This window comes from Zalophus californianus, chromosome 6, assembly GCF_009762305.2.
Source record: "Zalophus californianus isolate mZalCal1 chromosome 6, mZalCal1.pri.v2, whole genome shotgun sequence".
NCBI classification, from domain to species: domain Eukaryota; kingdom Metazoa; phylum Chordata; class Mammalia; order Carnivora; family Otariidae; genus Zalophus; species Zalophus californianus.
Genome location: NC_045600.1, coordinates 50,869,018 through 50,884,068, shown reverse-complemented (window position 1 = coordinate 50,884,068; position 15,051 = coordinate 50,869,018). Strand labels below are relative to the sequence as shown.

Sequence of the window (15,051 nt, the reverse complement as noted above, 5' to 3'; positions counted from 1 at the left end):
TCAGAGACATTATTTCCCTATATTCTGAATTATAAATGTTCTTAATGACAAAGAAAGATGTTGGGTAGACAACCATAGTCATCAAGAACTGGGATTAAGAGTTGGGTTGGTTCTGAGTGTGAAATTTTAAGAATAATTTAAGCAATTTACTTTTCTTTATTTTCCTTTTGACATCTACTAATGGGTGATACATGGTTTAAAAGGAAACCTAAGTATAAACAGAACTGAAAGACTTCTTTCAGTAACATTCTATCATAAGAAAACACTGTGGTAGCTTAATTGGCATTATATTTTACTTTGTAGTGAGACATAAAATAATGGCATATCTTGCAATTACTAAATGTTGTATGGCCTACGATTTTATAGCAGATAGTGCATTCTTCAGAGTGTCTTGATTTATATCTAACACCATGCAATATTTTGAATAGAGTATGCTTTTGGTTAAGTAGCATATTTCTAAGAGTTTGGAGAATAACAGATAACAAAACCACCATAATTCATGTTCACAAAATCACAAATGTTAATCTCAATACACTCAATTATGTTTTGCTTCCATTATAATCCTCCATATGAGAAATTTTCATTCGCTTGTGAGAAGAGTGGGGGATCTGAGTATCTATTTTAAATTTAGAGCCATTGGTGTCCAGCCTCCATCCCCAACACAGGACCATGCCAGGTGAAGTGAGACATGAAGAAACACAACCTCCTTGCACCATAACTTACATCCTCCAAACTGGAGGGATAACATCTCCTCTAAGATGTAGTACCAGCTCACCAGGTGGCGGCAGCCATACTAGAACATCAATGCTACCGTTGACCTAGTGACTCACCTTTTATGTCAATTCCCAAATACACTTTGTCTTTTATGATCTCTGACTTTTCCATGTCTTTCCCTAATCTCAGTCTATTAAAACTCTACCCAGCCTATAGAACCTGATGTAAATGTCACTAGATATTTCCTAATAACCTCAGCCAGAAGTTACTGGAATTTTTTATATGTCTATAGCTTTTGCTTATGCCTCCCAAACACTGTATCATAGGGCTATTAATTGAGATATTTTATTTTCACTGATAGTATAATCCTTGAGTACAAGGTAATGTTTTATAGATCTCTATATAATCCCACAATTTAGAGCTCTGCTTCTAATAGGGATTCATTAAATGTTTATTAAACATTAAATTGATACATTTGCTAAATTCCTAAACTAGTACACAATCTATATAATAATGTTTAATGCTCTATGCCATATTTGCATTTTAATGATTTTTTTAACTAAGAACATATAAAAACTATTCAATGGAACAGTTTCATAGTATCATTAAGAATATGTTACAAAAACTATCCAATGCAAATATAAAGCATGGTTATTAAGGTTCAGAAATCTTAGTTTCCATTTATAATTAGTCATCATTCATCAATTATAAATAATTTTCTACGTATGTTAGACATGTATGCAATATTTGAGGAAATGTTTTTATATCCAACATTGTTTTGCGATACCCTGGTTAATCCCAGAAATCCATGTGGTAACATTCTCTAGGCCAACTTACCTCTCACAATGATGTTGGTGGACTTTTTTGCAGGGTTTCCCACATTATTATTGGCAATGCAGCTGTAAGTACCAGCATCTTCTGAGGTGATGGCAGGTATGGTCAATGTTCCTCCATTTAAAACAGTCTTTTCAGGCAGAGTCCCAAAGGACCTGACCCAGGTGAGAGTGGGTGCAGGCTCTCCTCCTGTCGTAACACATACTAATGTTACGGCCTCTCCAGGATTTACAACTATAGGGTCATCCACCAAGAGTTTAATTGATGGAGATGCTAAAAGACATAAACAAACAGAAAAAAAATGCACTATTTAGATCTGTTACAAGTGGAATTCCACAGCATGCTTTATATTTATTCAAACAATTAAAATGGCATATTCTTTTCCTTTGCCAAAATCTTATTGTATTAATCAAGTTTAAACCAAATATAATGGTTACATATATTAATTACATGGTATAAACATGTAGAAGTGTATTAAGAATCTTACACATAGAGAGAGAGGAATCAAAATTTGTGTATTCTGAGATTATTGTTCCAAAATCAGAATGACAAGAAAGATTAAAGTTTTTAAACAAAAGTCCCTTTCCCTTTGAATGCTGACAATCATCATTTGTTTCTGTCCTTTCAGGTATAAATATTGCAGCTGTTTAGTCCTTGTATTTTCATGGTGGAGATTGTCAATTATTTAATTTTTGGATCATTCTGAGGTGAAATGATACCTTTTTGTACCTGAACACGACTGAGTAAGAGATAAAGGCATAGATCATTCCACTCTTTTATCAAGCAGTGGGCCTGGTTTTTTATCTTGAAAGGAATAACAAAATCATGTAATTCTAATGCAGTCTCCATACTTCATCTCTCACCTCACTGTGCACAAAAGGTCTAGACAGTGAGTTCTCATCACCACTGCTTTAAAACAAACAAATGAGAGCTCAAACATAGTCACCAAACTGTGCCTCCCACCACTCAAATGTTTAGTTTATAATAATCTCCCCAGTGAAAATAAGTCATTTGCAATCTTTCAGCTTAAAAAATACAAAGATAAAATATCCATTAAAAAAAAATGCTGTGTTAGACTTTTCATCAAACACTCAAAATAGAAACAGCACAAAAATATGTATGTTCACATACAGCACTTCTTTTCTGCTTACATTGCAGTGCTGGCCTACAACAATGCATCCCTAAAGAAAAACAGGGGGGATGCAGTATGCTGGTGTTTGATCTCACATATCCAGAGATATTTTATGCCAAAGTCAAAACTGTATTGTATGAAATCAATCCATATTAGAAACGCTTAATGTGTTCAATTGTACTGTGTGATTTTTTCGCTATTAACTTCAGCTTAGACTTGGAGAGTGTTTTTCTCAGAATAAAAGGTAAATTCTTGTGTGGTCTAATATTTGTCTTCTTTGTTAAAACAAAACAAAACAAAACAGAGGAGAGCAAGAAAACAATTCCCTGTTATTATCATGGTTCTGTGGGATAGGCACAGTTTTGCCTGGATGACATTTTTAAACATAATTTTTGCATGTTGGTCCTTCTAACATCATTTTAAGTAACATGGAAGTTTTCAAAGTATCTTAATAGCCCTTGTGAGGTGTTGACTTTAAATTATAAAGATTTATGACTAAAATTAGAAAATGTACATAGTGAAAAGTATATGCAAAAGACACTCACTTAGTAGAAAAGAAAATTCTCTGAAGAGTTAAGGTTGTTAAGCTGACAGATATTACTATTTAAACATTTTGAAAATAGATATTATATTTAATTATTGATATATTGCCATGAAGAAGGAAAAGAAATCCCTATAGCCCAATTGAGCCCAATTTATACTATAAATAGTATAATCTTACAAAGGGGTTTAGTTAAAATATAATTCTAGAGATTCCAACTTTTATATATTAACAAAGTTCATGTGTTTTACATCATATTTTAGTAAAATTAAAAGTCCCAAGGCTTAGGGGCCATTAATAGCATATGTTTGGACTATGGAAACAGACAATGGTGACATTATCTCATGAAATATTTGCCTCTGAAATCGACTTGTACAAAGATGATTTGTTTTTCTATCAGACAGACAAATTTAAAGAAAAAAAGCTCAAGAAAATTCCAAAGCTCAAAAAACAATACATACATAACAAGACCATTGTTTTACCTGTAATGCACTAGGCAGAACTATATTCACAATCATATTTTAAAAAATCCTCTCTTTTCCAAAACTGAATTGAAAAAAGAATATTGTCCAATATTTTTGTTGTGTTTTGTTGAAGATGGCATTCATTTTTCTGATGATCCCTGATATTAAAAATACCCCAGGGGCACCTGGGTGGCTTAGTAAGTTAAGTGCCTGACTTAATTTTTGTTCAGCTTATGATCTCAGGTAGTGAAATCGAGCCCTGCATCAGGCTCTGTGCTGGGTGTGGAGACTGCTTGAGATTCTCTCTCTCCCTCGTCTTCTGCCCTTCCCCTGCACCTGTTCTCTCTAATTCAACATTGTCATAGGGCTTTTCAAAGCTCACGAGCAAAAAAGTATTATACCTATTTCATCATCTACCTTGCAAATGTTATTTTTTCACTGTGTCCTTAAACTGTCCAACCATCCTGAGTTTGCATTATAAGCTTCATCTTTAGCACTTATATAGTTGTATAGGAAATGAGAAAGAGAAATCTCATTACATTAAATCATGTAGGTAGCTGAATGTTCAGTAAATGCCTATAGCATGTGTTGGTCAGATTACCCCATCACTATATCAGTATAAACACGTAAGACCACAGAGCTCATCAGTTTCCTTCTTATTATGAGAAAAACGCAGTGTCCTAAAACATACTGTAAGATCTAGACATCCATACATTCTTCACAGCAACATGTGAGAGAGATTACTATTTTACCTTCATTGTTAAGTGATAAAAAAATTAAACATGAAGGTTGAAAAGGGGAATGATATCATTTTGAGGAATTCTGTTTAAAACAATGCTCCAGGATATGGCAGTATTTAAAACAATATTCATAAACAATCTCTAATTCGAGAGAGAGGCTTTGCTACAGATATTGAAACCAACATGCATTTTTCTTTATGTTAATATTCACAGACTGGATATTTCTGGAAATGATTGAAAAGACAGAGTAAGTGTGCTCCTTCATGGAAATTTACAGAAAAGTCTCCTAGAAGAGACCTAGTTCATAATACCAGGGTTCCAAACCAGGTTGGCACAACATCTTTTGTTATTATCATTGTTGTTGTTGTTGCTGTTGTTAGGAAGGAATGTTTTTAGGTATGTTGCTTATCTTCCCTAGCACAACAAATTTCAACACATTCATTCATTCATTATTTATTGACCACCTACTATGTGTTTAGTCCCTGTGATAGGCACTTGAGATCTACTGGTGAAAAAAACAGTCAATGAATCACTGCACTCAGAAGCTCACATCCTAGCAGGAAGAGAACTAGCCCTTTCCCTATGACTCTCATTGTCTTAAGTGACTTATATTTACATCATCTGCCTGTTCTCTGGAGTTATGTGCACTTATGATCCCTGATCAAGATGCTTATGCCACATGAGCAAAATTAGTAAGGAAATTTGCCAAAAGATATTCATTATAAAATGAAACTTTACAAAATAGAACAAGTGTCATTCACATTTGAATCTAATCATTGAACAAGATAAATAGAAAAATTAGAAATGGAACTTGTGTTCTAAGGTGAACAAAAGACAATAAAATCAAAAGCTTTATTTCAGTCAATAAACTATGTCAATAGTTGGGATACTAATACTTAATGGCCTTAAATGTCTTCCTAAACACTGGGAAACATGATGAAAAAGAACTTTAAAACCACATATATCTTGCTTCTTCAGTTAACAATCCCTAACTATTCTTGCCAAAATGTGAAATCTTGGCAAAATTTGGTTTCATTCAAGTTTACAAGAATCAGAGCATCCATCTGCTGCTGCAGCCGAACCCTAGAGGGTCATCATTCATGGAGAGAAATCCAAGCTAAAAAACACTTCCAACTAAGGAAATTGTTGTCCACAGAATTTTCCTGTTCTTTATAGAAGATACCAGGGGCTTAAGTACAGTGCCAGTTTTAAGAGATGTCCTCTTCACAAGATCAGTAGAGCATTCTACTGATTCACTATACCTGCTGCCTGGAATTCTCTTCCAGTGCTTATCTACCTGGTAACCCAGTGGTCAGGTATTTTACCATGCTCAAATATCAATATCAATTCCTCACTGGATTCCTAGTTTTTTATCTAAGCCAAACGAGTTACTTCCCTTTGTATGACCATAGCTGTTTATAGTAACAACCCCTCATGCCCCACTATGACAATTAGAGCTTTTACCCCTACCCTTTCACTGTTAGATATTTAGGAATATCAGGGTGAAAAGGGTGATGTTTTTCATTTTTGTACCAACAGCAACCAGAAAAGGATCTCACAAAGAATTAAGTGCTCAATAATGTCTCATTAAATAAAAGAATGTTGAATTTAATGATTAGAGAACAAGATGCTCAACATCACTAATTGTCAGGGAAATCCAAATCTAAACCACAAGAAAATATCATATCACATCTGTCACAAGGGCCAAAAAAAAAGGAGAAAAAGACAAGGAATAACAAGTGTTTTCGAGGATCTGGAGGAAATGGAACTCTCATATTACTGTGGGTGGGATTAAAAATTGGTACAGCTCCTATGGAAAACAGTATGGATGTTCCTCAAAAAACTAAAACTAGAAATACCATATAATCCAATAATCCCACTATTAGGTATTTACCCAAAGAGAGTGAAAACACTAATTTACATATGCACCCCTATGTTGATTGCACCATTATTTACAACAGCCAAGATATGGAAGCTACCTGTGTCCATCACTAGACAAATGGATAAGGAAGTGGTAATATTAATGGAATATTACACAGTCATAAAAAGGATGAGACTGTACCATTTGAAACAATATAGATGCATCTGGAGGGTATTATGCAAAGTGAAATAAGTCAGACTGAGAAAGACAAATACCGCATGATCTCACTCCTTTGTGGAATCTAAAAACAAAATGAAAACCAAATGAGTAAACAAACAAAAAGCAGAATCAGACCCAAAATACAGAGACTAAACCGATGGTTGCCAGAGGGGAGGTGGGTAGAAGTATGGGCAAAATGGGTGACAGGAAGTAGAAGATATGGGCTTCCAGTTATGGAATGAAGAAGTCACAGGAATAAGAGGCACACAACAAGGAATATAGTCAGTGATATTATAATAGTGATGTATGATAACAGATGGTAGCTACATTTGTGGTAACATATAAATTTGTCAAATCATTATGTTGTACACCTGAAACTATGGTAACATTGTATGTCAACTATATTCAAATAAAAGTAACAATAAAAAATAAAGACTAGAGAACAGAAACTTCACTTAAGCCCCAACGATTCATTATAAACTTAACCAAAAAAAAAAAAAATCATGAAAGAATGTGACATATGACTCAGGATTTCATGACTCATTCATTGAAAAATACTAGTTATAAAGACCTGCCAGTTCTTTCATTCTTCAATCTATCTAAACCAAACCATGTTTTATATTACTAACAAGGTGATGACAAGGAATATCTCTATCAAAATTTAGTATACCACTCATATAAAATGAATATAGCATATTATTTATACTTTTTTATATTTAACTCTTTGCTCAGTTATGACATACATTACTATTAATAAACTATATGATTAAGCTAAATTATATCCCTAAAACTAAAATAAAGGGAGCATGGCCTTTGTCATAAGTGGACAGTATGTAGATAATTCAATATGGCTTAAAAAAATCAGTCAGGATTAAGGCTTTTCTGTAAGAGTGATATAGTGTAGCAGCAGAAAAAATAAAGACATCACCTCCAACACCATCTGGTGTGGCTCTCACAGCTATACTACTGAAGCCTCACCAGAGCAGGAAAGCAAACAAAACAATAATTCTGTTCCGTCTACCACAGCTGCTGAAATGGGGGCAGCTGGTATTTCTATAATCAGTAATATAACACAGAGGGATCCATGCAAAAAGACACTCTCTTATTGGTTATTCTCTTGCTGATCTGATAAAGATTATTTTTTTTTTCTTTTTATTACCCAGCCTGAGGACACCTGTATTATAGTGCTCTATTTTGAATCCTTTATGATTCTGTAACTTTATTCTCTAACCATTTTGGCTAAGATTGGCTTATAGTTAATCTCAAAGAATAATGCTGAATAGATTTAACTCTGCTAGGCCTCTGTTTGCCCCTCTAAACATCCAGAGAATTCTCTTAAATAATTCCTAAAGGACTGCCTAAACCAAATTTCTATCTTGATTAGGAAAACACCTGGGCATATAGTCTCCTAACCTTATGATACATCCTATTCAGGTTACTCAAATGATTAAATCTGCTCCAAGATATAGCAAAGATTAGATGGAGACAATTACAACCTTTAATATGCGCCAGACCCTCTTCAAAAACTTTTACATATGTTGACTCATTTAATTGTATGAGATAAGTATGATTATTATCCATTTTATTTATTACCAATCTCAGAAACAGTTTAGATAACTTGCCCAAGATCACACAGGTAGTGACGGTGGAGTTGGGATTCTAATTTAGGCAGTCTGGTTTGAGATGAATATAAATCATTGTAGATAAACTCCAGAGTGAAATAAACAAAGTTGGTAATTTCTAAGTTCTAACTGAATTCTTGATGATACTTATTCCAGAAGAAGACTTATTGCTGCCTCTCTAACAGAAAGAAGAGGTGATATTAGTATCACCCATTATTACATTATAAAAACATGGGCAGGGCAAAAACAAATGTGGTTTGCAGTCAAGACTTCCAGAAATTGTCTACGACTCAGGATATGGGGCAAAAAGGACTTGTGAACCACCTGAGTCATAATTAAGAAGCCTGAATTGTGAAGTGTCTTTGGAAAAGGCTCTTAGGCCATTGCTCAGGGAGTGTTTACTCCTAACTTACACATAACCTAATGGAATCAGCTATTTAAATTCTCAGACTTCAAGAGGTTAGGAGGAGGAACTTAAACACAGGCTTCTCGAGACAGGAAAATGGAGAACTACAATAACAGTTGATAATCTGTCAGTAAGAAAAGAGAAAGAGAAACAAGTGCATTATTACATGGCATAGTGAGTGTGGTCACAAAGATAAACCAAGCCTCCACCTATTTCAACTATTGTTCCCAAAATGCCTAAATAGGAAGGTATACTTTTAAAAAACCAAGAAAAGAAGTAATATATCCATATATTTAGATGTTAGTAATAAGGTGCAGAAAGAGAGAGAGAAATATTTTTGCTGATGCTTTTAAAGTTTGGCATGAAATACTACTTTGTAAAAGACAAATGTGGTCATATTTTGCTGAATATAGTAGACCAAAGGTCAATAAAAAAAATCAAATCATGCAAATCATACATACATTCATGCTTAACACACCTGAGCATTAAAACAGTTATTTACTTTGGATTCTAGAAGTGGTTTTACAAAATAGAACGTCATATCTTGATTGCCTGAATTGGGTCACAACCCGGATTAGTAGTCTCATGAGTTCCTCAGCCCTTTAGCAGGTATGCTTCCAACCTCACAGCTGGGATTTCTGCTCTAGCCTCCAATGGACATGTGTGCATTTGAAAATGTTGGGATTAGGCATCTAATTCTAGTAGGAGAGGGTGCCTTAATAAATTAAGACCTGCCCTGGGAAACCCTAGAATTGTGTAGATTTTGTTTTATAAAGGGCTAAATATGTTTTTAGGAGATGTTTCAAGTGCAGATGTATTAAGTATTTTTCTTACTATTTTCTTGCTATTATGTTTATATAAGTTTATATACTTATATAAATATAAGTATTTTTCTTACTATTATGTTTAATTATAGTTAATTAAATAAAAAAGGAAAAAGGAAGGCTTAACAAGAATCAGAGCATAATCTGTTAAAAATAAATGTACTGAAGTAGAGAAATTTGATTTCAAGTTTTGTGTGTGATTAGGAGCCATTTTACAGGACTGAATTACAAAGCCATACAACTGTGGTTTACACTGGAGAAAATGACAATTTTAAACTATAGACCTTGTAGGTGTCACTACAGTATCATGTTGACATGCTCTAAATAGTAACTGCTGTTTAACACTGTCATTACAGATCTAATTCCAACGAGAGTCAATTCAAGTCTAACCATTAAACTAGCTACACTTCTTATCTTGGGATTTCAGACACTCAGAGAATTTAAATATATTGCTGCCATGTTCTAGGACAATGCTGCTACATGATAAGGGAGGTATTTATTTTTTGAATAAGATAATACTGTAATGTAGCATGTGTAGAAGAACTAAATAAGCTGCACAAAATGGAATGTTGCTTAAGGAAAGATTAAAAGCCATAAAACCTTTTTAATACTATTTTAATATGAGAGATAAAACATTGACTGAATCACCTCTGAATTCAATTCCTCTCTAAGTATAAGAAATGTACATATGAAATATCCTGCCAATATTTTATTTCTCAAAGCTACTGGAAATATAGCTTTTACATTTTAGTTCTGGTATGTTCACTATAGATTTCAGTAAATCCACATTTTCCCATTGTACATGATTAATATGAGCTGCTGAAATTATCTTTGCAGAGAATACAAATACCATTTGTTTTCAATATCAAATGATTTTTTTTGTTTTTCTTCAAGTTCTTAATATTGATATGTATTGATTTGCCTATTTAATTCTTCAGCAACTTGAAAATTAAATCCATATTACATTGACTTTGGATCTGTATACCTATAATCATGCTTTCTAAACTTATATTCATATTTAACATTTTGCCTAAACACACAAAACAATGTTTAGCATGCAGACCAGTGTATATTCAGTGAATTTTCAGGTTCCTTGAAAAATGGAATCATATTTTTGCATGGTCCACAGATTCATAATACTATATGGATATCACACCAGATTGCTTTTTACTTATAGTTCCAAAATGAAAAAGACATGAATATTACAATTTTTATCAGATTGAGCTAGAGGTAAAGTTGAAAGACAATATGCAATGAGGCAGGACTAGAGTTATTAAGTATTTCCGATCAACATCAAGAGAATTAGAAAGATATAGAGAATCAGAGTTAATCCTCTTTTCCCCCTTTTTGTTCCCTTTAAGTAAGTGTCTTAGTAGATTTAATCCCAGAGAAATTTAACAAGAACCCTTATTACACTGCTCATTTTCCCAGTAGTTTTGTTCGTTTATTTCCTGTTGTGCCTATTTCTTTCCTCATTGCTTTGGAAATAGACTTTAAAATTTGCATTTAATATGGGACAATAATTTTGAAGGAATTTCTTATCTATTGTTACCTGTTGAGTCAAACTATCTAAAATTGCCTACATTTCACCATGTTAGAACTGAAGACTTCTCAGTAAAACAAAGCAAACTAGGGTTGCTGGATTTTGCTAAAGAGACAGAACACTACTTAGTAGTGCTTTCCTTGGCTGACTTAAAATCCTGCCTCTTGCTTGGTTGAGCACCATGTTGCAATGCCAAGCCAAAGTGAAAACTTAAACAGTAGCTTCATACAACTGTCACATCTTTTTATGTCAAAAACTTTATATCTGGTTTCTTGACAACATCTATTCTTGCCAAATCAGGATATTAGGTGCCATTAATAAAACAAGAGGCCAGGGCCATCATCAATAAATTCCTATTATACAATGTGTCTATCAGAAATCAATACTGCTGACTTTACTGCACATTCACTCGATTAGTGTGTGATTGAAAGATGCTGTCAATAAAATGCTCAAGTGGTACAATACAGCAACTAAAGCAGAGTGACTAAAAGGAGCTTCCAGAAAGAAATACTGTTCAAAACATAAACCAAAGCATATTATTAAACAGTTGGACATACCTATTTTCTATGGGAATAGAACAGTAGCAAATAAATCAACAGAAGTATGTCACTATTAGAAAAAATAGTGGATCTTAAAACAGACAAAATTGAGGGAACAGCTGAGATCTTTGTGATGTTTTAGAAATAACTGCCACAATAGCAAAAAAAAAGGACATGTTATGTCTGACTTACAATCAAAAGATTGATGTTAATGCATTTCTGATACTCAGCTTGTCTATTATTTCCCATTTACCAGTCTCCTCTCAGCTTGAGTCTCGGTAACAACACACTAGGGACCCTACTCCTACTGTATAAACTACTACAGGGTCACTCTCTTTCTCTCTCTCTCTCTTTTTCTCTCTCGCTTTTTCAAGTTTAATTAAAAGTCTTAATAAACCAATGTGAACCTTTTAAATTATGGCTAGTCGTGGTTCCTGTGACTCTATGATAGTAAAAGTGACCACAAGCCTATAATTTAGCCACAACACAGCCTTAAATCCTGAGTAATGTGGCTAATCTCATTTAAACTTCCCAAAATGTATAGCTAAGTAAAAATGAAATTGATACTTTTAAATGCCTTAGAGTTTGAAGGAGAACAGTAGCCAGGGATGCATCCTCTCTTGAGGCACATTAAAGCCTCCCTGTCAGTGAATTTTTTAAATTGTGTACAAGCAATATTAAAAGCACAATATTTGCAAAGTTTCCCTCAAATAGGTGCATTAGGTTTAGAGATTATTTATTAGCATCACTTTTTCCTGAATAGCAATGTAAGCCCCATATATAAAAGGACAACAGCACAATGAGGTATTAATATTCTGAAGTTGTGTAAGGCTGAACCTTTCTTGCATGGACCTTGGGGCCCAAGAGTATCTGTGTGTGTAGAGGCTGCATCTACTTCTTTGCACCTACATTTCATTTAAATTTTTATTGTTGATGTTATCTTGCTAAATAAAAATGGAATTTTGGAGTGAATGTTGTCTTCGTCAACCTGAAACCCACCTCAGAGCACATTAGCAACATAATTGAGCTAAAAAGCAAGTGCAAAGAGTTGAAGGAATTGTTCAGAGTGCTGCAGAGCGGGGAGGGAGGCCACACCTAGGTCTTCTCACTGAAGTTTCTCTATGTAAAGTTGCTTAAAGCTGTATATGCACCATCATTAACAACTGTCATGAAGACGAGTATCCTATACGGAGGTAGGCTGCATGTTGAATTAGATCATTGGTTTTCCTGGGATTATAGGATTTTTCAGGATTAGGACTTCAACTGAGTCTAGGACAAACAGGAATCGTTGGCAACCTTAAAGATGACTATTTGATATAATCAATTCTAGGATTAAGATGAATAAATAATGGGATAAGGTACATGCACTAATGGAAATTATTATATCTTCATCATGAAAGTCAATGACTTATAAATTCAAAATTTTCAGTAAATGATCATGGAGGTATTCTGTATCATAAGTTATGAGTGGCAAACTCAAAAACCATGAACCAAGTCTAAAATGCATTTCTAGCAATTTAATTAGTATTTATAATAATGTAATTTTAGGCAGTTTCACTAGAACCATAGAATCTTAAAAAGTACTAAGACATGGTCTACAAATCCATAATCTAGAAGCAATTTAAAATAAAAAATTAATTATTCTCAGGGATTTAAAAATCCTCTTACTTCATTTTAGCATATCTTCACTCAATTTGCTGAAAGAAATATTGTAAAACACATGATTTTTTTTTATTTATTTTTTTTTTTTTAAAGATTTTATTTATTTATTTGACAGAGAGAGAGAGTGCACAAGTAGGCAGAGAGACAGGCAGAGGGAGAGGGAGAAGCAGACTCCCCGCTGAGCAGGGAGCCCGATGTGGGACTCGATCCCAGGACCCTGGGATCATGACCTGAGCCGAAGGCAGCCGCTTAACCAACTGAGCCACCCAGGCGCCCCAAAACACATGATTTGAACTTTTGTATTCTTATGAGTAATTTTTAAATTGTTCAAGTTAATTACAGTTTAACAGCATATGAAGAATAGCAACTACTTAAAGTTAGAAAAATCTTACCAATGAATTATTCTAGATATTTGCTAACACACAAACTATTTTATATGCTTTATAAGTTGTGAGATAGCATGTCAATAATTTACATGCCTTTCAATGAATATGATAGAATTTCCTTTCGTTTGATTAAAAGTGTTTTTTTATTCTTGTTCTATTTTTAAATACCTACTGTGTCTGGGTTATGATGCCTTCTGGGAGAGTTGCTAGTTTATGAGGAGTATTTTATATAAGAACTCATAGACCTAGAATAACTTTGGCTATAACTAACCTGAAAAATGCATTGCTAGGACAACAAAATACGCAGGTGTAGGGAGATCTCAGCAACATGCAAACTTCTTGTTACTATGGTAATAGGATTTTGGAAAATCTGGGTCACCTTGTTGCTCTGGAAACAGTCTCAGGAAGACCAAAGTTGAAACCCCATAATGACCACTGCTTCTATCCCTGGATTCACTGCTTACTCATCACCTGTATTTTCACATTTCTGAAGATACATTAATGAGAATAGGGCATATATAAGTTTGATTACCTTAGGAAAAGATGAGCTCTCACATTAAGAATCTGTTGCATATCAACCCTATTGCAAGCTTTTTCAATTTTCCTTACATACCATTATTAATTTCACAAAAGAATATTTTATTTCTGTTAAACATTTTTGCCAATAATAGTTTAGACAGAAATATACCAAAATAGGTATTCATTTCTATAGATTTTTCTGAGAAATATTATTTAATTTATTCACCAATAAAAGTAATTTAGAAAAGATTATGAACTTATTTCAAGATTAGTCATCAATGGTTGAAGCTGTATGTAATATCCTAACAAAAAGTCTAAGATTCTTGTCATCATCTCACCATGATTACTGATGGTACCATTTTATTCCTTCTTCTTTCTATTATCTATGTTAACAATCCAATTCTAGCTACTATATATTATATTTATTATGTGCCAGATACTTCTTTTTAAAAGTTTTTCATTTTATAGCATTTATAGCCTACAAAACCAAATAAGGTTGGACTTTGTGTTATCCCCATTTTAGGAGGGGAAAAATAAGTTTAGAGAACCTAAGAGACATCTCCAAGTTCAGAAAACCAGAATTTGAATCTAAGGCTTTTGAATTTCAAAATTCATGCAAAAGAGTTATAGGAAACATCTCATTCTCTAAAGACGACACATCAACAATATGTGTGTTCCTTTGGTGCATCTAGTAGTAAATACTGTTTAGAAAATCTGAATTATCTAAGATAAAAAAATCTACTAAGGAATTCATGTTCTCAATATATATTTGTGCGTGGAATGATGATTCTTGGCTTTTTTCTGTTTTTTTTTCCTTTTGTTTTGTCTTCTGTTGTACATACTAACTTCTCCATCACAAAAATGGAATCAAAAAAATGCATGAGTTCACTGATACTTATTTGTGATCCTATTTCAATATTTTGGCCATGCTTTTAAAAATTCATGATAATACTATTACAAAAGTGATTTCTGTCCCTACCTAAAGTTTCATTTACCTTTTATTGTTGCTCCCTTACCATTTCTCCAAAGATAAAAATAATAGGTC

The 15,051-nt window shown here is 33.5% G+C and overlaps 1 protein-coding gene across 2 annotated transcripts in view; it reads right to left on the bottom strand.

The window, feature by feature from the left end:
• MDGA2 (MAM domain containing glycosylphosphatidylinositol anchor 2) overlaps positions 1 to 15,051 on the bottom strand; it is an 805,991-nt gene that overhangs the window by 273,152 nt on the left and 517,788 nt on the right. For both annotated transcript variants that reach the window (XM_027570414.2, XM_027570415.2), the window contains one exon: positions 1,552 to 1,821. In XM_027570414.2, coding sequence (XP_027426215.1) covers positions 1,552 to 1,821 — 270 coding nt within the window. The remainder of the gene's footprint in view (positions 1 to 1,551; positions 1,822 to 15,051) is intronic.